General features: G+C 50.7%; 2 protein-coding genes across 2 annotated transcripts; both read right to left on the bottom strand.

The window, feature by feature from the left end:
• Positions 1-514: 514 nt before the first annotated feature.
• Positions 515-3184, bottom strand: LOC132074025 (tumor necrosis factor receptor superfamily member 13C-like). Its single transcript, XM_059473428.1, has 3 exons — positions 2983-3184; positions 2409-2570; positions 515-828 (listed from the first exon to the last, which is right to left on the bottom strand). The coding sequence occupies exons 1-3, from the start codon at positions 3125-3127 to the stop codon at positions 515-517; spliced, it is 621 nt and encodes a 206-aa protein (XP_059329411.1). The 5' UTR covers positions 3128-3184.
• Positions 3185-15084: 11900 nt separating this feature from the next.
• Positions 15085-22050, bottom strand: CENPM (centromere protein M). Its single transcript, XM_059472517.1, has 6 exons — positions 21940-22050; positions 21694-21773; positions 19025-19123; positions 17913-17992; positions 16813-16904; positions 15085-16066 (listed from the first exon to the last, which is right to left on the bottom strand). Exons 1-6 carry the CDS (start codon positions 21994-21996, stop codon positions 15941-15943), a joined length of 534 nt encoding a protein of 177 aa, XP_059328500.1. The 5' UTR covers positions 21997-22050; the 3' UTR covers positions 15085-15940.
• Between the last annotated feature and the right edge of the window lie 2408 nt (positions 22051-24458).

Genomic DNA, 24458 nt, shown 5'->3' with positions numbered 1-24458 from the left:
AGCACTGTGAATGGAGTAGATGCCGAGTGTGTCTTGCTTCATATGGCCTGAGGTGTCCTTTTATTGAGGTCAGCAAAAATTGAGCTACTGCTGTGTGGAATTTGGTCCTAAAGTAACTCCCTGCTTCCATTTCCCCTGCAGTTTCTGGTGTTTCAGCCCCATGTTCCCAGCAATTACCCATCCAGCAGGAGACCTGTCCAGGCAAAATGGCTGTCTTGGAAATGGCACAGTAGTCCCTGCCACACTCCATCCTCACAGGTTGTGTCTCTGCCACCTTCCAATGGCTCAGCCATGGCAGCTGTCAACAGTTCATTGTAACTCAGCATGATCCACTTTGGCATCTGCCAGCATTTACAGGTGTAACTTGGGACTCAGCACAAAAATGACAGTCATCTTAAAAGGCTGATCTTAGTCCTCACAGAGCTCAAAGACATGGAAGGCTTCACTTGTCCCGGGAACAGACAGTCAGTGCACAGGGATTGGCCAGAGCACTCCAGCTGCATTGCCCTTGCCCTCAGACTGTCTCCTCTCTGGCACAGTTCTGGGTGGTTTTGGTGGTGACCAGCGCTGTGGCTCCCAGCTCAGTGGCGGGCAGCGGGAAGCTGTGGCTGCATTCCTCAGGCCGGGGGTACACGGCGGAGAGCAGAACCATGTCACCATCAGCATCGCCCTGGCAGCACGGCCCCTGCTTTGCCCTGGCTTTCCTGGGTGGCCCCAGCATCTTCAGGCTCCCAGCAAGATGCAGGCATGGGGCTGGGTTCAGGGCTCCATCTCCCTCTGGCATGGCAGAGTCCTGGCTGGGCAGGGGGCTGGCGGTCTCTATGTTTTCTGGGAAGGGACAAGAAAAGGGGTTACTGGGCTCATGGAGTGGGGTCAGGCAGGTCCCAGGCAGATGGTGCTGCCCCTAGGGGAGAAGATGGATCTGGAACAGGAGGAGTCTGCAAGGTTCCCACATCTCTTGCTGCAGAATTTCTCCTGCTTATGGGCTTTCCCCCCCTAAAAGGCAAGAGGGAAGGGCCGAAACTTGCACTTCCACTTCGAGTCCTCTCTCTCAACCCTGCTGGCAGCAGAGGAGCCCAGCCCATGGCAGCTCACCCTCCCTGACTGCCTCCCACTTAAAAATAGACTTGTTTACACACTTTGAACGCAGGCGTGTGCCTCCAGCCCCAAGCCTCCTGCCACTTCCCACACATCCAGTGCCGCAGTGCTGGGCCTGCTGTGGTGCAGCCTTGGGGGACACGGGGGATGTGGACCAGGGTAGGCAACAGGAGACTGAGTAGTGCCTCCAACACTCTCCATAGTGGCCAGATCTCTCTCACTGCTGGATTTCTCCCTTCTCTTTCGCTTTTGGTATTTTTCCTAGGCATGTGCGTCACGGGCTGTCGCAGAGCACAAAGGCCCCGGGTAATGTCCCCCTGCTCTGAGTCACCATCCGGCAGTGCCAGAAGGGTGCAGGCAAGCCCGGGCACAAGGACCAGCTGCCCCACTGTGGACACCCCCCAGGTTGTAGGGCAGTGGTGAATGCCAGCATCCCTATGCGGCAGCCCCTCTTGGGGGTCCTGGGCAGCCATACCCCCTCCTTGGGAATGGGGAGGGGTGAAGCCAGGCAAGACCACTTTGGAGAAGATTGTTCAAGACTGAATCAGTGCCAGTGCAGGGGCCGCCAACGGAGGAAAGAGCCACCCCAACAAAATGGGCCATCATGGAGCATTGTGGCCTTACTCTCCTGGAAGTACCCTGCTAGGAAAGGCTCAGCCCCATTCCTTGAAAGCCAGCCCTAATTTTGATGCACCAGATAACCCTGTGCAGTGCTGCAGTGTACTGTCAATGGGGCTGGCCTTGACATCCCACTGGGGTCTTTGGGATGCATGTTGGAGGATGCTGGGCATCTCAAGCACAAGAAGCAAGCTGGGTGATCCACATGGGACCCCCACTGCAGCACCACAGGGAGAGGCTGCCTCTGGAGCCATCCCCAGGTGTCCACCACTGCCCCCACTACTCCCACTCCATCCATGTTCCTCTGGCTAGTGGGGGAGAGGGCTCTCACCAGTGAGCTCACAAAGCTCCTACTTACCAGTGCCCCATAGGTGTTCCCTGTGGAGAGGGCATGGTGCCAGGGCATGCTTTAAGCAAACAAAGGCACAGGGAGATCCAGCAAAGGGAGGGGTGGCTCAGCAGGGTTGCACTGGCAGTCAGGTACATGCATAGGTTCCCAGGGAATGCGGGACACTGTCACTCAGGCAATGATTCAGATGCCCCAAAATGCCATGGGATGCCTGTGGAGCTGATATTGAGGTGGAGGAGCTAGCCTGGGCTGTGCCTCAGTGGAGCCAGCAGTAAGTGATCCCACCTACTCCAGGGTCCTCAGGGTGTTGTGAGAGGGAGAGGAAGATGAACAGGTCTCCTACCTTTGTCCTCTTCATCTGCTGCCTTCCTCTTTCTCCTCTGCTTTCCCTCCTTACAGGCCAGGAAGACACAGATGGCAGCCACAACCAGGATGAGCCCCACCAGCACCGGGACCCCGAAGATCAGGAAGGTGCTGCTCAGGGTGGGTGCCAGGGTAGGCTCTGCTGTGGGGTGAGATGCCGGCAGTGTCAGGAGGGGCAAAGCTGAAGGAGGAAGGAGGGCAGCAGCATTTTTCACCTGGCTGGCTGGCCTGCCAGCTGCGGTCGCAGGGAAGAGGTGTGGCACTTAACTGTGTGACCCACCTGCCACCAGCAACAAAATATCCCCCTGCTTGATGAGATCGCTAGGGTGGATCATCCAACTTCTCCCTACACCATGTTCCTCTCACTGGAACTGGCTGCCCTCTTCCCCTCTGCTTTTGGTGAAGGTGGGGCTCCATTCTGCATTGCCACCTCCATGGCCATCCTCAGGAGAAGGTGCCTTCCACCTGCCCACCCCTGGGGTGCCCCCAGCCTCCTTGGCCCACCACCACCCCGCCCTGGGGAGCTCAGACTGCAGCTGCCCTTGTCCTCTTACTTGTGTTCTCCTGGAACAGGTCGGAGCACTTGATGCACGACTTGGTCAGGGAGTCGAAGCACTCGTAGGAGAGGCAGGAGGGGGCAATGGCAGCTTTTCCTGATGAGGACATGGCAGAGTGGGAGCGAGAGCCCAGCTCTTGCATGGCGTAGCAGTGACAGGGCCGCCGGAGTGTGAAATCGCAGCGCCCCAGGCCCCGTGGCAGAGGGAGATACAGTCTGTCAAGCTGCGTCTTCTCCCTTGGGGCTCGCAATCGCTGTGCTCGGCCTGGGGCGGATCTTCACCAGGGAGGAGGAGAGCAAGCAACCAAGCCCTACCCCTGCCTGCCTTTGCAATGTGCCCTCAAACTACCCCTCTCCTCCAAAATATGCTGCCGAAATCCCCGCTGCCCCCTGTGTGCCTGAGCCTCGTACCCAGGGGTGTTGTCTCCCAGCCTGACCTCCTTGATCCTCCCTCCTCCCCTGCCCACCTGCGTGCTGCCCCCAGCCCAGGCATGTCCCCCAGCCTGCCCCCTCCCTTGCTTACACTGAAAAGCCCCCTCCAGTGTCTACAGGAGACTTTCCTTTGCACAGATATTTCCAAGACTCCATCCCAGGGGCACAGATCTGGCTTGGATTGAAAATGCAAAGGACCAGAGGAGAAAAGAGTGAAAGGGCACTTTAAAAAGCTCCCACTGCCCCGAGGACACATCCTGCCAGTGACTGCTCTGCAATCAGGCCAGCTGTTGTACGTTCTCCATCCCTACTGACGGTGCTGTCCATCACCTTGCTCTCTCCATCCTCTCCAACGCAGACCTAGACCTGTGGCTCCTCAGCCATTCTCATTCTTTAGGGTTCAAATCTGGTTCTGCTCAGTAAATGTGCAGGGCATGGGCAAAGCAGGTCACACCAAGCAAGCCTGGTCCTCAAACCATTAGAAGGGACTAAAAAAACCCTTTAATAATCTCGGGTATTCCTGATCAGGAGCAGGTGAACTGTTCTGCCACCAACACCCACACATCAAAACCTGATGCTTGAGACCCAAAGAGATGGATTTAAGTGCTGTAGGTGGATCTCTTCCATTCCTACTGAACAAAAGTCACATACTCTTTTTCTTCACTCCATAGGAAAGAAAGAGGCCAGTCAGAGTTGTTTGCTGGCTCTCAGCTGAGGGAAGCAACACTGGTGACCTGCCTTACCCAGGAGATCCCTAATAGGGTTTTACTGCTGGAGTCATGTCCTTCCAGCAGCTACAGCATCTGGACTCCTTCTAGTAAGGCCTTTACTGCCCACTGTCCTGGATCAAGGCTGGGAGGGGAGAAAGAAAAATCTAAAGGGTGCTCTGGCTCAAGGTGACTGTTGGACAAGCTGAGCCCACAGGCTCCACATCCCACCTCCTGAAGTTCTGAGCAGGATGCAGTCACCAGCTCCCCATGCTAGATCTCAGCCCAAGCACAGTTCTTTGGTACCCCATGCCCTGCAGGGGAGGAGCTGCTCTACAGCACATCTCCCTCCCTGCCACTGGCATTTCCAGGGGATAGTTTGCATCATAGCAATGTCAAAGCAGCCCCAACACAGTCTCAGCCCCACCATGGGCACTGTAAGGCTCCAGGCAAGCCAAAGTCCCCCAAAAAAACCTGGTCACTGCCCACCAGCTCCAAACCTGCCATGATTCCCCTTCCAGCCAGTGTGCCCAGGAGCTTGATCCCTCACCCCTGTGCCATGCCAGCAGCAATGGCTGCCAGAGGAGCTGTGAGAGGCTGGCCATTCTTGTGCCTGTGGCTCAGGTATTCCCACTCCACCTTAGTCAAAATAAAACTCTCCAGTCGAGTGGGGGCATGCCAAGCACTTCCCTCTCCCGGCACAGCCCTGAGGCACAAAGGGCACAGAGAGCTCAGCAGCCTCTGCCTCGATGCTTGCCGTGAGCAGGCTCTGCCTGGCTTGTACCTGCTGGGGGAGCTGGGTCAAGCAGCAGCACATCTCTCCATTTCCCACTGCAGCTGACCCTCTGCCTCCCACACACCCCAGGTGAGGACCAGGACTGGGCTGCAGGGAGTTGGAGAGTCAAGTGTCCAGCAGTGGGAAGGGATGGAAAGCTGTGATGCAGAGCCATGACCCACAGCAGGGGGGATAAATAAAAGCCAGTCCACATCTGAGCTCCACAGAGGAAAGACCTGGCAAGGAGAGGGCACCTGGAATCTTCACTGTCCCCAGTAGGCAGCTCTCAGAAGTGCAAGTTAGGGTCCAGGGCAAAGAAAATACCTTGCCTTGTGGGCTGGTGGGGCTGAGGACATGCATGTAGGCAGAGGATCCCCACAAAACTTCTGGTGCTCTGTCAGGATACCTATCCCCAAACCACCTCCCTGCTCCAAAGGCTTTGCTGTTCCTCTTGCCCTGGGGTGTTTCCATCAGCTAGTCTCCTTTTCCCAGAGGTATGCTTCTCCATCATCCCAGTTTTCCTCACCTCTCAAATGCCCCCACTGTACTTTCCCCATGTCAATCATCTCTCAGGGACCCTCAGCCCCTATTTCTGTGGGTCCCACCACAGGACTGTCACCGTGTCCCCCTTCCTCCTGTCTCTCCTCCCTGCTTGGCTTAAAGTGCGGGGTGAGAAGTGGTTCCCAGCATCTGCTGTACCACACTTACAGGTTAACTCTGTGAGCCCAGTCAAACATGCACACTGGGGAAAGCCCAAACCAAGTAACCTACACAGTGCTTTCAACATGGAGGGCAAGATTTACATCAAAGCTCAGGAGCCGACAGATCCCATTTCAGGACATGGAAAGAAAACTTGAAGTTTCAAACTGATGGTGAGGAGCCCAGGGATGGCAGCTGTCATGACCTCCTGAGCATGAAGCGCTCCCAGGTCCTGTTACATGGAAGGAGGTTGCAGCCTCATTGCTGCCACTGACATTACCCTATTCCCCCCCATTTTCTCATCCCTCTTTATCAGGCTCTACAGGTCTTCCCTGCCTTGCCCTCGTCCTGGCTTGTCCACCTCCTCCTGGGCCAAGAAGATATGTTTGAAATTACACATGATAATGCTTACTCAAGGAGAAAACCAGTGCTGAGTGCCCCAGCAGCACTCACAGGTGGGCCTGTTCACAAGCATGGCCCGGGTTCTGGGCATCAGTTGTCCCCCTTTTCGTCTCCCCCATCTTTGCCTCCCCTACCCTTCATAACTGTGGTTGATCGCTTTTGGAATAGCAAAAGTTAAAGCTTGGTGAGTAGTTTGAGCTGTTTGCATCTCAGAGCTGAATACGCTTGATAATCGCACAAATGCATAATTAAAGAGCAGAAAAAATGACTCACTGGATAAGGAAATGCGCTTTTCTTATCTCCTCTGCAGAGAAATGTAAACCCCAGGAGCCTAGGTCTCTGGCTAAGTCCTTTTATTAAACAAATAAACCAGAAAAGATATCAAATGAGCGATTCAAGAATTACGTCTTCATCTCAGAGTCAGACAGTTTGATTTCCAGCGCTGTTTGCTCCCATCCCACACCTGCAGGGCTGCCTTTGGCTAAGGTCAGCTGAGATCCCTGGGACAGGTGGGGGACAGGGCAGGGCTGGTGCTCCAGGAGCATGGAGGGCTGGCAGTGGCCTGTGAGGGTTCATGCACACATGAGTGACTGGACTCGTGTGAGCAGTTCCTCTGGTGTCAGGGGGAGGTGAAGTGACTCACGCACGCACTTGCAAAACCGCGTGTAGCAGAAAATATCCCCCGAAAGTTCACCTTGTGCTTGTGCACACCGGAAACCCAAAGGCTTGTCGATCACAGAAGCTGTGAGGTGTTTACTGAGCAGACCCAGTTACCTCAGGACAAACCTCTGACAGGATGCACCCAGCGCTCCGGGAACATCTTGGCACAGCCTGACACCTGCACCCCGTTCAGATGGTCCAGTAGAATGCCTTGGCTGGAGCCAATCCCCAAAGCCCATTCATCACCTCATCTCAGCATCCTTTCCCAACACTCCTTTGCTGACTGGTGGGAAACATCCCTTCCCAAAAAGTACCATTATGGCTATTAGGAGCAGATTTCTCACAGCTCTAGCATAAGTCTTCTCCTCAGGATCCACTAGGATCCTTCCTGAAGCCAGATGGGCTTAGGGACAAAATCTGGGAAGATTTTAGGAATAATATGGGAAACCAAAGCTTTCAAGAGATTCACAGTAACTCTAAATCTCAGATTCCTCTGTAGGTGCTTCCTGTCAAGGGCATTTGTGACACTGCTCAGCCACCTGCATGGGGTGTTTGGTGTGGGGCAGTGCCCCATCCTGTTGAGTGGAATTTGTCTCCCTGCTCCTTGTTTATATGTCCCTGGAGCTCTGCTTGTCTGCAAGGCTGAAAAAAAAAGGTGTCCTTGCCCCTCTCTGCAAAGGGACCTTGATAATGCTGAACACCCAAATTAGCCTTCTCAGTGGGCTGCCTGTTGAAGAACCCTCTGGGGTTACAGAAGGGTGCGTCAATCCTTCCTGAGCTCAAACTCCCTCTGCCCATTCCCCCTCCCTGATCCATAGAGCCCAAGAGGGACACAGCAGCGCAGAGGACATGGGAAAAACCTCCCTTGTCTGATCCAGCCCTGGAGGGGCTGAGCCCTTGATCTCCCCTGGTGGGGAGGAGTGAGGGGTGTTTCCAGCTGCTGTACTGGCTGCTTTTGCTGCTCTGCAGAGTGTGGGGGGGACTCAGTGAGGTTTGGGTCCCTGGCACTGCCCTGGCTCTTGCAAGCCCTCCCCCCTCCCTCACCACGAGCAACACAGCATTAGCTGAGCCTGGCTCTTCTGCCTGAATGTGAACAAACAGTACTCAAACTCCCTGCCCACTCTGCCTTGCAGCAGGGATGCTGCGCCAACTCCCATCCTGAGGAGAAGTGGCATCTTGCTCTGTCTCCCTTGGGCAACTGGGAACGGGGGACAAGTGCCCCCCAAGTTTGTCCTGTGGCTGTTCATAGGGAGCGTTCACGTGCCTTGACAAGGCCAGGCAGCATCTCCAGCACCAAAACAGAAACCAGTGGCTGAGGGTGATGTGCTGCCACAGAACAAAACCTCAGGTTTTTCACAGGAAAAACCACAGGTGGGTTCAGCCAGGTCAGGCATCCTTTATGCTGAAGCAGAAATCTCCCCAGTACTCATAGCGGGAAGCCCCAGCACTTACTCTCAAGGCATGAACCTCCAGCAGATGACCCCAGAGCCAAAAACCAAAGCCACACTTGCCCCAGCACCTCTACAATATCCTCCAGCTTCCCACAGACCTTTAGGTTCAGCCTGCTGTAAAAAGGCCAGAGTGATTTTATTTGTACAGGCTTGAGTGCAGAGTAATGCTATGAATTTCCACGAGTGTATTAAGGATGCAATGTTACAAGAGAACTGACAGGTGGATTTGGCTGTGCACCTCCTCTCCTGGCTGGCACCTGGGCACAATGCCTTGGCCATCCTGCCAAAGTCAGAGAAAAAACAGGAGTGCAACACGCAGAGTAGGGAAGGAGATAAAGGGGAGGATGAAAAGCTGCTGCAGCTGCAGGGCTGAGGAGGTGGAGAGTGACTGCCAGCAGCCCTGTGCCATATCCACCACCCCTGAGGATGAACTCCAAGGAACCTGTGGGCAATCTCCATTGATTCCCTTTCAAGGGGAGAGCCCTCCTCACAGCTCACAGGCATTCCCTCTGTATCAGCCACACCAGCTTCTGAGCCTTTGTGGCTTCAAGGCTCTAGCTGGAGGAAGGATGAGTTGCTTTGGCACAGGCTGTCACAAGAAGGGAGCTGTGGGGAGCAAACGGTTCTGCCAAGGCAGACAAATAAAATCCCCCCTCCCAAGATCCCTTCCACACTTCATTCACAGTGTAAGCACCTGTATGGGAGCTGGTGCCCTTTGCCACAGTGCCCAGGGAAGTCTGCCTGTCCATCCCCCTGGAAGATCTCCTGGCCAGCCCTGCAGAGGGCAAGACCACCAGAGGATGCAGGCAGGCTTCCGAGGGGCTGTGCAGCAACTCAGCGTTTCCCATCACCCAGCCTGAAAATGCACATTAGAGGCTGAGGGCAGGAACAGCTTTATACCCCCTAATAATCTTGTCTCTAAGCTAGATAACTAGGACTGCAAATCCCTGGTGATAATCACAGCCACCATGCCTGCAAGCTTTCCCCCAGACCATTCATCTGGCTTGATGATGCTTTAAAGAGACATCTAATGAGGATAATCTGATTCAAATCCCCTCCTGCTTTTGGGCAGCGGAGCAATTCAGGCCCCCTCAAACTCCTTCTTCCTCCATGACTGTCTTTATTTCCCCTTCTTATATGAATCACTGTGGGGTTTCCTTTGCTTTTTGCATTACTATTTTAAATCTTTGATATGACCACTGCAATCAAGATTCAGTCCCTTTAGAACCTAATTAACATTAAATCAGACTCAGTTTTACTCATAGCCTTATAATGGGATGTTGGCCGCTGCTTCAGCTCTCACTTTGGGTGCAGGGAACATTGCAGCCTGCTTAAAAAATTCCCTCTTTACCTGATTCAATCAGAACCACTTACAGGAGATACACACACATTTCAAGCTTGGCAAGAGTCAAGCTCTGGGAAGTGGGGAAGATCTCAATCACAGTCAGCTTTCAGTGCGGAGCAGATGGTGAACATGCCGACTATATAATTTATAGGACACCATCACTATGTATTAGTCCCATACAGTGGCTGAGCTCAGGCAAACCACAGCTCATGCACACTCAGGGGGACTCTCACAGGTGATGCTCCACATGCAGCCTGGGTAAGACCCAGGTTTGGAAGAAAGCACACGCTTCATGTTTCATCTCTTTATAACACAGAGCAGAAGATGCAGTGCAGCAGCCCTTGTCCCAGAGGGTCCTCCTCTTCCCCCTAGACTGGGCAAAGGCTTCCCAGCCTGCAAACTTGTGTTTGAACTAGGTCTGTATTACACAACATCTGCGTGCAAGCAGCTCCTCTTGCCTTCCCTGTGAGCAGCTCACACAGCAGCATGATGGATGCCAGGGCAGCCCAAGGCCAGGTGTAGGGGTTTGTTTGCACTTCTTCAGGGCTGCCAAGCCATGCTGGCACAGCCTGGCGTGCAGCGTGCTGGGGGTCACAATGCCCAAGAGGGACGTGCATCACCACCACAGCTCAATGTCAGCAGTGCCTAAGCCTCCCCTTCACCCAGACAGATACAGTGTGTGCAGTGAGGGACCTGTAGGTCAGGAGGGAGAATTGCTCAGGGTGGCCAAGTGGGGCTGCAATGAAAAGGTAAAAAGGCAACCTGAGGTAGTGAAAACACTTCCTCTGGAGCAAGGTGAGGGCAGCTCCAGCCTTGTCTCTAAGGCTGCAGAGTTTTCAATTCCCTGCAGGGCTAAAAGAAGTCCTGGAGATAAGTGCACAAGATTGAGCCTTCACAGGTGCCTGTAACACTGCTATCCCAGGGCTTCCCCAGCTCCAATGCCTTTGATCCTCTGCTGTTCAGCACAACAGCACGAGGCACTGAGTCAACCCTCAGTCCCACAGGGGAATGAGGATTAATTAGTTGATTCTGGCATCCCTCTTTAAAGAGAGATACTCCACCACTACACAAGCCACAGGTTGTTACTCAGCTGAGGCAAATGCAGCCCTGGCTTCACGTCTGTGATCTCTGGAAGAGCAAGCAAAAGAAACAGGAGTGGGGGGGAAAAGCTGAATATTCACACGGGGGCAATGCCAATGCTGCTGTCAAAACGAGGACAGTGGCCAGCACAGAGGTTCAGGAGAGCTTTGAGCTGACCGGTGCAGACAACGATAGTCCCCCAAGGACTGCCAGCCCTCAACAAACACCCAAGGTGTTCCAACAGTCCGAGCACAGGGCAGGAGCAAGGCAAGCCCAGTCACAACATGGCACTGTCACCCTGTCACTGCACGGTGAGCACATAGCAGGACCACAGAGCTTTCATGGGAAAACAGAAAAGCAATACTCCATACTGACAGAAAATGGGAAAAGCCTCCTTAGCAGCTTTTTTTATGCTGGCTGGGCTTTTAGTTTTTTCCAGCATGCCTGAGCACAGGTGCTTCAGCTGGCCCTGGCACAGCTTGTCCTAGTGCCAAGAGGGTGTTGGGATCCGGAGGCTAGAGCAGACCGGCACACCAGGGCCGTGTTTCCCAAGGGGAGGTGTTCTCTCTCGTTGTTTTTGTCCTTGCCCCAGCTCGGTGCTCCCTCCCGTGACACGCAGAGCCCACGGGGCTGTGGTACCCAGCCCGCAGCTGCACCTGGGCCGGCGGGGAAGCAGCCTGCACGGATGTAGAACACGGGCTCGCTGTCACACACCGCTGGCTCCCCCGGCACAGGAGGCGGCGGGGCGGGGCACAGGGGCGCCGTGCCTTGCCCGGCTCCTCTCAAAGCGCCCGGCACACGGTAAGCTCCGGGGAACGAGGGATGCGACACGGCAGCACGTGGCAGCTCCTGCAGAAGAGCCCGTGGTAAAGGAAACGTGGCCCAGCACGGGCTGGGAGCCCGCGCTGCTCAGCTGCCAGGGAGTCTGAGCAAGGCACGTCACTCCAGAGTCCCCCGTGCCCGACCTCTCTGGCAGGTCGGTTCTTCACAGCCAAGACAGCCCCTCCTGCACAGAGCTGACCCGAGGGGATGCCCTTCTGCCTGGCATCGCCGTGCCGTATTAATATTTAACAGCGAGGAACAGATCCAGAGACTTTGATTTCCCTGCTGGCCAATTCAAGGATAATTGAACTGTGCAGGGAATTTCAGCATTTCAGAGGGTGGTTTCGTTCCAGTTCACACCAAAACCTAACCATGCTGTAATGCCCTCTGAGAAGGATTGCAGCCAGTTTCAGGCAGCCTCCCTGCAATGGAGTCAGGCATGTAGGCAGCACAAAACCAGCTGATCTCAGGAGGTGCCCAACCAGCAGACCCCACCAAACCCTCCCTCAAAGAACTTGGGTAAAAGTCAAACCCTGCTAAAGAAGAAAAAAATAGGGGTTTTTTCGGAATTCCACCTTTTTTTCCGGTTTCCACTCAATGCCAGATTTGCAACTCCAGAGTAATGTCAATTTGGCCTCCTTACACACCCCCAGTGGAGGCAGATCCTGCTGTAGAAGCAGAGCAAGTGAGGCACAGTAAATTTTCACTCAAGGCACAGTGAATTTGCACTCACGTGCCCAGGGGGATGCAAGAAATCAGCCACAGAAGTGAAACAAATCCAGTGGTTTTGGCTCCTGCCTCTGGGCTGTACCAGCTCTTGCCTTCTCTTGCATATAAATCACTTCTCCCCACCAGAGAAGGACAGCTGGCCACTGAATGGAAAGTGGCCGTGGTTCAGCAGCCCACAGCAACACTGCACACCGGCTTAGGATGGGGAGTGGAGAACACTCAGAGTGCAGAGGGGACTGCCAGGGGATCTGGGCCAGCTGAATGGAAACAGAGCAGCTGGAAACCAGTCAGGGCTCCTGCAAAATCAAGACAAGTTAAAAACCCCACATGAGAAAGCCTCTTCTTTGCTTTTGGCAGCGGAGCAGAGCTGACCTCTGCCACAGCTCTGGCAGTCAGCTCCAGGCAGCAGAGCAGGAGTCCCCTCTTGTGCACCGCTGCTGTGAACAGTGGTCATGATGAGAGCAACCAAGGAGCTCTTGCAGCTCGAGCGCAGCTGCTAAGCACCACTGCTGACCTAAGCCAGCCACTCCCTTCAAACTACAGGTCTTGGCAAGCAGGACATCCAGTTCTAACGAGTTCCAAAAGCAAATATCAGAGGTGGCCTTGAATCTAAAACTCTAGCACCAGTTTCAAGGTTTGGAAGGGACAGATACATCCCCTGGGTTGGATTTATCTCTGATCTTTATTCCAGGAATAGAGAGATCTTTTACTACAGGTGCTATTTCAGTGTGCAGGCTTTCTCTCCCATTGGTACAGACTGAACATATCATGTTTTATCATGTTTAACTGCTGGTGCAGCAGAGTTAGTCTTAGAAAACCTGGCACAGCAGAGAGCTGTAATCCCACCAGGTAATGCCAAGCAAACTGATTTGTGCCAAAATCTCTCTCAGATCACCTCTGTGAGCTGTTCAGCTAGCAGGCTGAGGATGCAAAATCTCCTTCAAGGGACTGGATTGAAAATGAAGTCCTGTGGGTTTAACTTGCCATAGCAGAGGAGACCATATTACCACCTCATTTAGTTCCATCCCCCCCAAAAAAGCACTGTGAAGCCAAAGCTTACACCAGTGCAACTGGTATGAGCTCTTCTATACCAATTAAACTGCTTTTATTCTGATTTTGCTGACTTAACTGACAAACAGAGACACATCCACAAACTGAAACAGTCGAACCAACAAAGCTCACAGGCACTTTCACCACAGAGAGGGGGATTCCTCTTTGAAAATCTCCACAGGGATAGGGAACTGAAGCAAGAGAGAAGAGAAAGCAAGTAACTTCAAAATGTTTCTGTTAGATTAGATTTCAGTCAGCTTGGCAAGCTCTTTCAGGAGGTTTGAACACAACAGAACCTGAGTAACTAGCCTTAACTCAGCTTCAGGCCTTCCACGCCTCTGATCCCAGTTTTCACAAGACCTTTATCAAACATTAGCCCTGGCTACTCCATCCAGATGAAAGATATCCTCAGTTGCCTTGTCTCCTCTGGTAGTAAGGGCAGTGTTATGGCCTGTCTAAACTAATAGCTGACAGCTCCTAGAGGTATTTACTTAGTTGAAGATGTAGCTTTAGATGTGTCCCAACTACTTTGGGTTGTAAAACATGATGGACCTGAGACACAGTGTCATATTCTTAGATACGCTCCGCTTCCCCTGCCAGTTCTAGTAAATACTTTCTCCTAAGAGTAAGAAAAATATTTGCCCCAAGGTGAAGCAAGATGCTGCTCTTAAGGAACTAGATTTTATTTTGTACCAGTTGAGATTCAGCCACCTGTAGGAAGCAAAACCAGCATCTTTCTTCTTTGAAAGTAGTAGAAGGAAAGAAATACCACATCTGAAACATAACAATGGAAAAAAAACCCCGTTGAAGGTGCAGGAGTGGACAGTAGCACATGTGCATTACTCCAAAGCATTCTGGGTGGACCAAAAAAGGTTTCATTTTCACTAGTTAAAAAAAGCCCAGTGAAATTACTCTTGAGGCCAAAGGGATTTAACCTGAATCCATCTGTTATTAGACTGAATTGGAGAGCAACCTAGGATATGGAAAAGTCTCCTTGCCTTATAGGAGTTGCAGAGGACACAAAAGAGTGGCTCATTTTATGCCACTTCCCTTCCTTTCCTCCCACAGACTGCACCTGCACATCGAGAGCAAATCGAAACCAGCCTATTCTAAGCCATAGTCTCCTTTATTTTGAGGGACTCAAAGCAAGAGCAGGGCTGAGACAGCATAACCAACACAGAAACTTGTTTCTCAGCATGATTTTCCCCTCTCTGGTGGCCAAGTCCTGGTTAGTATCTTCAGGATGGCAAAGCTAGCTGAAAGTAGGGCATGCCCATTAAGCTTCCAATCCTTCTTACACAGCTACAACAGTTTGCACGTCTTTCTCCTTTGGGTTTTAGCCAGAGTCCAGCCCTTTTGGGCATCATAACACAGCTGAATGGTTTAGCTCCTTTTGTTTCAGCTGACAAACACCCTAGCCCTCCCCCATGAGCAACAATACAAGTGGAGCTGGGATTTGTGTGTCCTCTGAGCAAGGATACAGGCTTTGTGCCTTGCTGAGCTGTCTTTGCAAGGACTGCCAACACTCACAGCTGATTAAGCCTGCAGTGCTGCTTTCTGCTTTTCCTGCTCACAGACAGATGCCAGAAACAAGCTAACCAAAACAGTGCACACAGCTAGAGCTCTGCACCTAGGAACATTAAAGCAGACTATTAGGGATTAAATAAATTAAAGCAGAGGGGAGCTTAACACATTCTCTCTAGGCTTCATTTCTGGGTAAGCAACATCCCAGCATTTCCAAAAGCACTGTATTCTGGCAGGTGGCTCAACTCAATGAACAGAAAGGGCTGTATTTGAAAAGCTTTTGCCACCACCACATGGTTGAAACCATGAGGGCAGCAAGACAACTAAATGGGAGTTGGAGTTACCAGAAAGGACCAGCCTGCCAGGGCAAGCATTTGCAGGGTTTAGAGCCCATGCCACATGGCTAATAAAGAGCATACAACTATTACATATCACTTGCTTTATTAAATTAGAACTCTCAAACCTCAGTGACTTGCAGTAAGCACAAGGCACAACTTACAGCTGGTCAGAACCTGTAGTAAAGGAATTATACACAGCATATGCCAAACCAGCTGAGACAACCTGTTTTCTGTGTGCTGCTGTGGCCCTGGCTGCTGGGTTTCACCTCTGGTCAGCCCCAGAGGCTGCACTACTGGGGCTCTCTTTGGGCTTGACAGGTGGAGTCTTTTCCTTTGAGGATCTAAAAGAAAGCTAAAGTGCTAGGTTGTTTATCTTTAGTCCCTTCCTTCTCAATTAGGAACCAGACATGGAAATAGTGAGTCCTTTGCTGGGCAGATGCTCACACAGCTGGATCATTAACTGGCAAGTGCAGTCTATCTAGAAGCTGCAGGCCAGCCTTCCTTCCCCATTCTTCTCTTGGTGGACAGACAAAACCTGGCAGCAAGATTTCACATTAGACTAAGGTGCTGCATTTCAATTGAAAGAAGGAACCTGCTGCCTCTTCTCTGGTACTTTGGAGACAGCAGCCTGTTCTTCTAATATTCTCTCAGAAGAACATGTAGCCACTGGCCAAGTGGAAAAAACTCAAACTTGATCATGAAATGGGATTCAGATGTAATAATGGATCAGAATCCCCAATTCAAACTGCCCTCCCTATCTGTTATCCACGGAATAGGAATCAAACTTTTATTGAGAGGTGAGCAACTAGGAACAGTTCTGGATGAGTGGTCATGACAAGTCACTCAAAAAAAGCTTCCCAATGTGATTCCAACTGCAGCAGCTTGAATGCCTGACGTGAAAAAAAAAACTGATGAATGTGTGTGAAGTATCACAATGAGAAGCTAATCATCATCAGACTTCCTCATCAGCGAGACAAAGGACAAGGCAGAAACTCCGGGTAGGAGACCAGCACAGATCCTTAACATCCGCACAAGTCGTTGAGCAGTAGCAGCTCGAACGCCTTCCAACTGGAAACAAAATGGAGATATTATTTAATCAATACAAAAGAAGAAAAGCAACGGTAAGCTTTGACAAAAGAAAGAACCAGAGCAGGCATCAAGTGGCTAGCTGCAAACAGGCCCATTTGCTTCCCTAACGTTAAGGAAGGTACAGTGTTGCCAGGTAGAATGCTGAAGGGCTTGCCAAAGGCACAGATTCTACCTGCTGGTAGGGAAACTGTGAGCATGCAGGGACAAGTACACAGAAAAGTGAAGTGTGCTGCTGCTGAATGCCAACTCTCCCTCCAGCTTTTTAGACCATGCAGGTAATTGGAAAGAGTGGGATATCAGATGGCAAAATCGTCAGAGAAGCCACAAAGTTTGGCTGACACAAAACGTTACATGGGCAAGGGGGTCACACGGCAAATAACAGCTGAGGGGCTCCCAGGAAGAGAAAATGCAGCAAGGAACAAGTGTACCAATGCTTTGCATATCAGAGATGGTTTTTGTCAGCTTAGGCTTGGCTTTGTGAAGTTTTGAAGTTGTACAGGAAGGACCAAATTACTAGAAGACTCATTTCAAGGACAGGCAGACTCCTGAACCTCTACTGTTCTTGTAGACAGAGTCTGGTCTCTGACACTTATGAAGGCCAGCAGCACATGTATTTATTGTTACATGTATTTATTGCTAATATAATGTTTCTAACAATCCAGTTTCTAACAATCACAAAGCAGTGGAATTCAGAAATAACTTGAGATGTCAAATAAGCACCTTACCTCCAGCTCACAGAATAGCACAGGGCTGCAGTAGGTTTCTCCTAATTTACAGACAGCATTCGTCTCAATGCTGCAAGCATTCACCCTGCCAACTAAAAAAAACATTTTCCCACATTACAAGACTCATAATCAGCAAAGAAAAGTTTTAGGAAATTCCACATCCACAGAACAAGCCAGAGCTGAGGATTGGATTGAGCTAATTTTGAGAGCATAACAGAAGGTAAGGCAACAGTGAGCAGTGCAAACAGAATGGTACAAGATTTGAAATGGAATTAGCACAGAAGTCTTTCATAATACTAACAACAGGAATAGTACCACATCATTCTTCATGTAACATTAACACTGCATAAGGGATCAGCACACCATCAGCTTCCACTCACTCACAAAAAAGTCCTCCCGACTCATTTGGTATCAGAGTGGTCTGGTCTCCAAGGAATTCACTTCATCAAGAGAGCCATAACACAAGACAATGCTAAGAACGCTCTACTTCAGAATTAGGCCTCCTGACCCCCAAACTCCAGGGACACAGCACCTATATTCCAACACTGAGCAGTACAGTCTGGCCCCTCCAGTTCCTCAGAGCTGAAGCAGGGAGGGTACACAGGAAAGCACTGAGAGACAGATAGATTAGAGGCACAACACGGCCTCAGTACACAGCAGGGATACTATATTGAGACTATACTTGATAGTTTTGTAGCTCATCCATTTAGAGTCACTTTATTACCACAGTATCATATGCTTCTCACTGCTCATTAGGACTGTCATTAAGACAGATCTGCAAGAGCAGACAGAACAGACTTCTGGAGTGCCACACACACACACAAAAAAACCCCAGTAACACAAATCATATTCAGGGATTAGGAACAGAGAAGAGAGATCTGACTGACAAAAACAAAAAGGAGAGAGCAAGTGAGCATGAGAGAACCATGTTGTACCTAGGAAAATAATAAAAAAGGCAGAGGAGTTCAGAAATAATTTAAACAAAGTTGCAACAAAGCCACTGGTTTCCTTTAGTTTCTTTCAAGTTAAGTCAGAGCCCTGTTTTAAGCAAACCAAGAGAGCTGTGCTGCTTGAAGAGGAGGAAGAGGTGCCATACGTACCCCCAGTGACAAGAAAGCACACTTTCCCCAGGAAGAAGCTGGCATCCACATAAGCCAGGGAAGTTTCAACATTCTTCAAGCTGTCAGAAAAGTACAGGCAATCCAGTTGGACAGGGAGGTTAAATCAGTGCAGCATAAGGATAACAGGAATATTTTTCAGAAGAACAATTAGAAAAACAATGATGTTAACATCTGCTGATTTGTGAGCTCGCAAAGTTCTGCTTTATGCTAAAAGCATGACATCAGAGACCTCTGTAATACCCACAGCTGTTTAATAACCCATAACATATCCTTTCTACTCAAGACTCAACAGTTAGAGTTAGTTTGAACAGTGTCCTCCATGATTTACAGACACTAAGCATCTGAATTCATTAATATCCAATGAAACTTCAGCACCACTTTGGCTCTTTCAGGAAGCGCTTGCCCACACATTTCTGCAGCACCATCTGTGCTCTAAGTATGCAGCTGGGCCTGTCATTTTTGGTAAATGAGAGCCCAGGATCATCAGTCACAAGTTAAGTAAGCAATAAAATGCTGACTTCTGTGCCTTAGCAAGTCTTTACTTGTGGCCTGGGGAAAGAAGTATCATTTCTACAAAGTTGAGAACAAGATGATAGAAAAGGGATCAATCCCTGCAGACCTTTCTCTTTTGCCTAGAGATATCCATAGTGCTGATCCCACTTGACCAGGACTGTCAGTGAACTGAGGACACAGACACAGCTGGTTGTTGGGCAGCACTGCCCAGTGCACATCAGACTTCTGCATGTTATAGAACTTCACAGCACCACCAGCACTTCCATCTAATTCTACAGACAGCATCTTTCCAAAGCTCAGTTTGTATTGTCACACATCCAGATCCAGAAATAAATTCTGCCTTCTCTGCTATGGCAACTTAGTGCACAACAGGCATGTTATTGGACAGAGCAGTTCAGTCCTAATCCACTGCTGGAGGCCAAAAAGCCACTGTATACATTACTGAGTTCTTCCACTACAGCAAATCTTGGGTTTGAAACCCACTATTCAGCAACTCCAATACAGTAAAAATGCAGATTTAGCCATCAAACCAAGAAAGAATATTAGTCCCCCCTCTCATCTTTTTGCCCTTCTCTTACCTGTACTTGCTCTTGATGTCGATCATAAACACAACCAGATCTATCCTGGGTCGAAGATGATCCCTCTCTGAAGGTAAGGGGAGGGATGTAGCAAGGTGACTGCAAGATAACAAATTTGCCAGTTTAACCAACTAGCTTGGCAAGACAGTACCCACTCACCCATAATCACACAACCTCTGCAGTTCACCCTGTAGCAAGTTAGCAGGAAGCCTGCTAATTACTGAATCCGTGGGCACTGAAGAGGCACTGTGATTGTTTAAGTGGTACTCTCATATCTTGGGCCCACTCACAGTTGCTGACAGGCACAATGGTAATTGCTAGACAAGGCTGGTTATAATGGGACATTTATTAGAGCATAACAAGACTCACAGAAACATTTTCTCCATGCAGATCTCTATGGCAAGTCATTTCATTTAATTGTTACAAAGAATCCTTTCTAACAAAGCAAACCCCAATTCTTTACAGGAATATTTTCCTGCCAGGTTTCAGTTGTTTCAAATGCATCAATGTTTTTCTGTCACATTCCAGAGATACTGCTCATATGCTCACACAGGAGAGGCAATGTTTCCAGGTACAGAAGAACCTTAAACCACAAATTTGTCACTAGAGCAGCTTTATAGATGAAGTTATAACTCAAAAAGAGCTTCTATTATATCACTACCCTCCCTTTTAACCCTTTTGCTATGTCAGAAGCTACTAGGTTAGTTCAGGCATCCTTCTACACAGTACTACAACTGCCAATTAGAGCTAACAAGGGTGGGGATTTTTGCATCTCTGCCCACTAAAAAAAGCCAAAAAACCACAAACAACTAACAACAACAAAAAACAAACAAGCATACCAACCAACCAAAAACTCTACCAAAAAAGGTTTCAGCAGTACATAACTGGATCTTCCACAGAGAAGAACATTATCAGCACTGCATTTTTGGAAGATCACCTTCATTTAAACTGGGCAAACAAGCAACCCATAAGTTCAGTCACTCTCACAACCCATTTCCTCTCTGGAAGCCAACAGAGAAACATTGATTCTGGTCTTCTTTGGGAATATTACTTCTAGCAATTCAGTCTCAAGGACTTAACAGTTTTCTCCAGCGGCCACAGACCATGGCACACATTCCTTTCTATTAATCCTACCTAGTTTGTAGTTTTGTTTGCTAGTCTCCAAATAAAGGTGTTTTGTTTCTTCTATTTATGGGAGATATGATTTAACAAAAACACTCTGAAACTAACACAAGAGATGAGCAAAGTGAGCTTGAAAGACACACTGCTTATCAATTGAAACACAAAGCAGGTTATTAATTTAAGGTAAAATTTAGGGAGACTCTTCAATGAAAGTATCAGATCTCCTTGGGGGAGAAGATAAAAGTGACCCAGAAAAAGCACTGCATTGTTTGGAATTCTGTTATATTTAAACCAACATGACTAGATGATGACAGCAGTCTCCAGATATGCACTGCAGAAGCCTTATCCCCCATACCCAGCAATAAGAGACACAAAGAACCCAAGCCCTGTAACTCTTCACCCAACAGCTGTACCTGACAGGTAGAGCTGTCAGATTAGATACTGTATTTGTTTGTAATGTGCACAATCCCAAAGCAACTCAGTGGGGGAAAGAACCCCACTGGCTTTGCTTTCCTAGCAATATTTATACAGGCTGTACCTTGCTCTGTAGCACGAGCACACGATTCTGTCTTTGGGCAGTTACCCAGCAGCCATCTAGTTATGGCACTCCACAGCTCAGCAGAGGCTGCAGGTTTCACAAAGAAAATGGGGTAATTCATTTACTATTAGTTAGCACAGAGATCCAAGATGCCACAATCAGAGCACTACAGTCACTCTAATTAGCCAGCAGAACATTAGCCTGGATTGCTTTTACTGCATAGCCATGGATTATAGCAGAGAAATAACACAAACACCTTCTGAAGAGCTGACTAAACTCATTTGGTCTTGGTAAAAGAGCTGTCAAGGACATTTTATTGTAAAAAGTTAGTTCATCAAGCTTTTAAGACAGGACATCTCATGTGGCTAAAGCTGAAATTTCAAGTGCATCTTAATAGCTTGAGAAGGAAACGCACATGTGTGCATACAAACCAGAAAACAGCTACAAGGAGCATTCAAAGCAATGGACATCTTTCAGAAACACTTGCTCTCCTGCAAGTACTTGCAAGCATTGTACCTGTCCCATTTTGTCCCAGGATGTTTAATTTCTGTCTCTCAGGCGGGGGAAAAAAATGTGCTGCTCTCACACCTTTCCAATTTAGTAATGAAATATTTGTGCAACATGCAAAAGGCAAGGGTATGTGCACTGTGAACATGAACGTGGGAAATGCTTCCCCCCGCCCCCCGTTCCGTTCCCAAGCATGCCCAAAGTGCCTGCCCTGAGGACAGAGGGGTTTGCCCACCGCAGATGCGCTCACATCTGGGCACTGGTGCTCTCTAGCGTTCGCAAGAGCGAAGTCGCTCTCTGAACCGTGTGCTCTACCGCTCCGACTTCTGCCACGCGGACGGAACCCGCGCTTTTAACCAATTTCGGTGCATCGGGAATCTGAAGCGGAAGCTTTCCGTGAATTCGCGTCACAGCCGCTGGTTTGCGCCTCTTGGACCAGGTGCCAGCGGGTCCCGTACGGGCCCGGAGCCGCAGGCGGCGCGTCCCGCTCGCCAGTACTCACATGCTGATGTTGAAGTCCTTCTTCTCCTGCAGGATCGCCTCCGCCAGCTGCCGCTGCAGCGCCTCGTCCGAGCCCACGAGCTGCGGGCACAGCGAGAGCACACTGCACACCGGCCCCGGACAGGCAAACCCCGCGCGGGGTCGGGCCGGGCCCGACACGGCGGGGGCACGGGGCGGGCGGGCCCACAGCGGGGCCGCGCCGGGAAGAGGGAAGGGCAAGGGACGGCGGGGCCACCGCCGGACCTACCAGGAGGACGCCGGAGTTGAGCTGCGGGAGTTTGTCGAAGGGCCGCAGCACCGCCATCCTCGCGGGAGACGGCGCCTCCTGCCCGCCCGCCGGAATTCAAACGGCGGCGGCCGCGCTCCGCCTTGCGCCGACGTGGGCGGCGGGGCCTGCGGGGCGGGCGCGGTTCTCGGCGGGCGGCAGGGGGCGCTGCGGGGCTGGCGGCGATCGCCTCACGGGCTGGCCCGGCTCGGGAGGGACAGGCGGGGACCGTCGCGTCCACCCCCTGGCCCTGCACAGGGGTCACAACACGGGCCCCAGGAGCCCCAGCGGTCACAGCATGTGCCTGACAGCGTCGTCCGAACGCTTCTTGAACTCTGTAAGGCTGGACGCTGTGACCACTTCCCTGGGAGCCTGTTGCTGTGGACGACCACCGTAGGGGTGAAGAAACTTTTTCTAATATCCAATCTAAATCTCCCCTGACACTGCTTCAGGCCATTGTCCTGGGTCTTTGCATTGGTTGCCATAGAGCCCAGCGCCTGCCCATGCACTCTCCCTCACGAGGAGGCTGTGGACTGCGGTGATGCACGGGTACAGCCTGGGGCCCCTCTGAGCACCACAAGGTCTGACAGACCACCATAAAACCCTGCGAAGCAGCACTGTTCCTGTGGCATCCAGATATCCCAGGGATCAGCTGGGCCTGAGGCACCCACAGGCAGTACTGGAGGGATGCTGAGGGGAGGACACTGGCCTTGCCTTGGCGGTGCGGGGGGATCATGAACAGCCTTTAGCTTCTGAGAAGCAGAGCCCTTATTTCCAGGGCTGTGCTGCTCCCTGGCCCTTGCCATGAGCTGTTGCCCCTTTGTTTACTCAAGACTGAAAAAAGACAAAAAAAAAAAAAAAAAAGACAGCAAAGGCTTCCGTAAAATTCCACTGCCTCCTTACATTCCAATTTATAATGTGAACTAATACATGGAATCGTAGAATCATTAGATTGAGAAGACTTCTAAGATCATCAAGTCCAACCATTAACTCAACCCCGTCATGTTCAAAACAGCCATGTCCCCACCTGCCACAGCTTTTCAAACACTTCAGGGATGGTAACTCCAACACACACTTGGACATCTTGTTCCACTTCCTGACCACCAACAGTGCAGTAATGTTTCCTAAAATCCAGTGGAAACCACCCCTGGAGCAACTTATCCTACTGCTTGTTACCTGGGAACAGAGACCAACCCCCACCTGGCTACAGCCTCCCTTCAGGGAGCTGTAGAGGGCAATAAGGCTTCCCCTGAGCCTCGTTTCTTCCAGGCTGAACAACCCCAGCTCCCTCAGCTGCTCCTCATAACACTTGGGCTCTGGACACTTCATCAGCTCCTTCTCTGCCCTTCTCTGGACATGCTCCAGCACCTCAATGTCTTTCTTGTAGTGAGGGCCCCAAAACTGAACACAGGATTTGAGCTGTGGCCTCACCAGTAGCAAGTATGAGGGAAAAATGTTAACATAGTTAATACACTTCCATACCCTAAGGACTGCTTGATAACATAGCTAGGGAAGGGAATTTCCCTAACACTGTGTGGCAGTAGCAACTGGCTTTGCACAATGAATTATTCTGTGTGAGGTTTTGCAGCAGCTCCAGCAGGCTTGACCTCCATCCTGCCCCTTCCTGGGTGCCTTCCCCATCACCCCCCAGTCTGGTCAGCCTCTCCCCAGCCCAGTGCTCCCCTGTCTGTGATACAGGCAGGAGGGGGCCTGGGCAGGAGCACTGCAGTAACAGAGATAGACTCAGTTTTTCTCATTCTGAGGTCAAAGCAGAAGGATGACATGCAGTTATGCAAAACCTCAGAGTCTAGTGTACCTCAGTGGCCTGGGGTCCACCTTGCTGCATCTCCTGATCTTTGCCTCAGCCCTGGGTTTGGCTCCGCCTTGGTGTGGAAGGGGGTCCCGAACCCATTCTGCTGCCTGCTGGTGCTGGCTGTCCCTGCCCTTTCAACCAGGATACCTCCAAAAGGCAGGAGATGTGCCAGGGGAGAAAGAAGCCTGTAGGAGAATGAAAACACATCTGCCACTCTGCAACAGTCTGGAGAGGGGAGGCAAAGGGGAGCGAGACAGGGTTAAAGAAAGCTGACATCACATGGCCACTGTGGCGTTTTTGATCTTGACAAAGGCAGACGGTTTCCCTCATTGCCAGCATGAGACAAATTACAGGTGAAGCAGAAGAGATTACAAGATATTTCTGGCTGTTTTTGAGTTTAGTGGGGGGTAGGGACGATGAATTCAGGGCAGACGTGTCCTAAAGATGGGAGACAAGCAGATGAAATAAATAACAAGAGCCAGCTCCCAGGCTGGGGGGATGTAGGGAGCAAATAGAACAATGTTCCTTTTGGGCTGCTGAAGGTGTGGAAATATGGTAAAAGCTCTGGCACCCACCTCAAAGGCGTTTGTTGTCTTTCTGCCCCATTACCTATTCTCTGGCCCCACTGAAGGACCTGGGTGGCTTTAGGGTCTTGCTGTGCCCTGCTGCTGCAGGCTTCCGTCTTCTC

Source organism: Ammospiza nelsoni, chromosome 5, assembly GCF_027579445.1.
Source record: "Ammospiza nelsoni isolate bAmmNel1 chromosome 5, bAmmNel1.pri, whole genome shotgun sequence".
Classification (NCBI taxonomy): domain Eukaryota; kingdom Metazoa; phylum Chordata; class Aves; order Passeriformes; family Passerellidae; genus Ammospiza; species Ammospiza nelsoni.
The sequence above is the reverse complement of the archived record's forward strand: the minus strand, read 5'-3'. Positions and strand labels throughout refer to the sequence as shown.

Coding starts and splice junctions, on each gene's coding strand:
- LOC132074025 (XM_059473428.1), bottom strand. CDS start 3,127: ATGCAAGAGCTGGGCTCTCGCTCCCACTCTGCCATGTCCTCATCAGGA. Junction 2,571..2,982: donor CCTGTTCCAGGAGAACACAA/GTAAGAGGACAA, acceptor CTCACCCCACAG/CAGAGCCTACCCTGGCACCC. Junction 829..2,408: donor AGCAGATGAAGAGGACAAAG/GTAGGAGACCTG, acceptor GTCCCTTCCCAG/AAAACATAGAGACCGCCAGC.
- CENPM (XM_059472517.1), bottom strand. CDS start 21,996: ATGGCGGTGCTGCGGCCCTTCGACAAACTCCCGCAGCTCAACTCCGGC. Junction 21,774..21,939: donor TCAACTCCGGCGTCCTCCTG/GTAGGTCCGGCG, acceptor CTGTGCCCGCAG/CTCGTGGGCTCGGACGAGGC. Junction 19,124..21,693: donor AAGGACTTCAACATCAGCAT/GTGAGTACTGGC, acceptor GTTATCTTGCAG/TCACCTTGCTACATCCCTCC.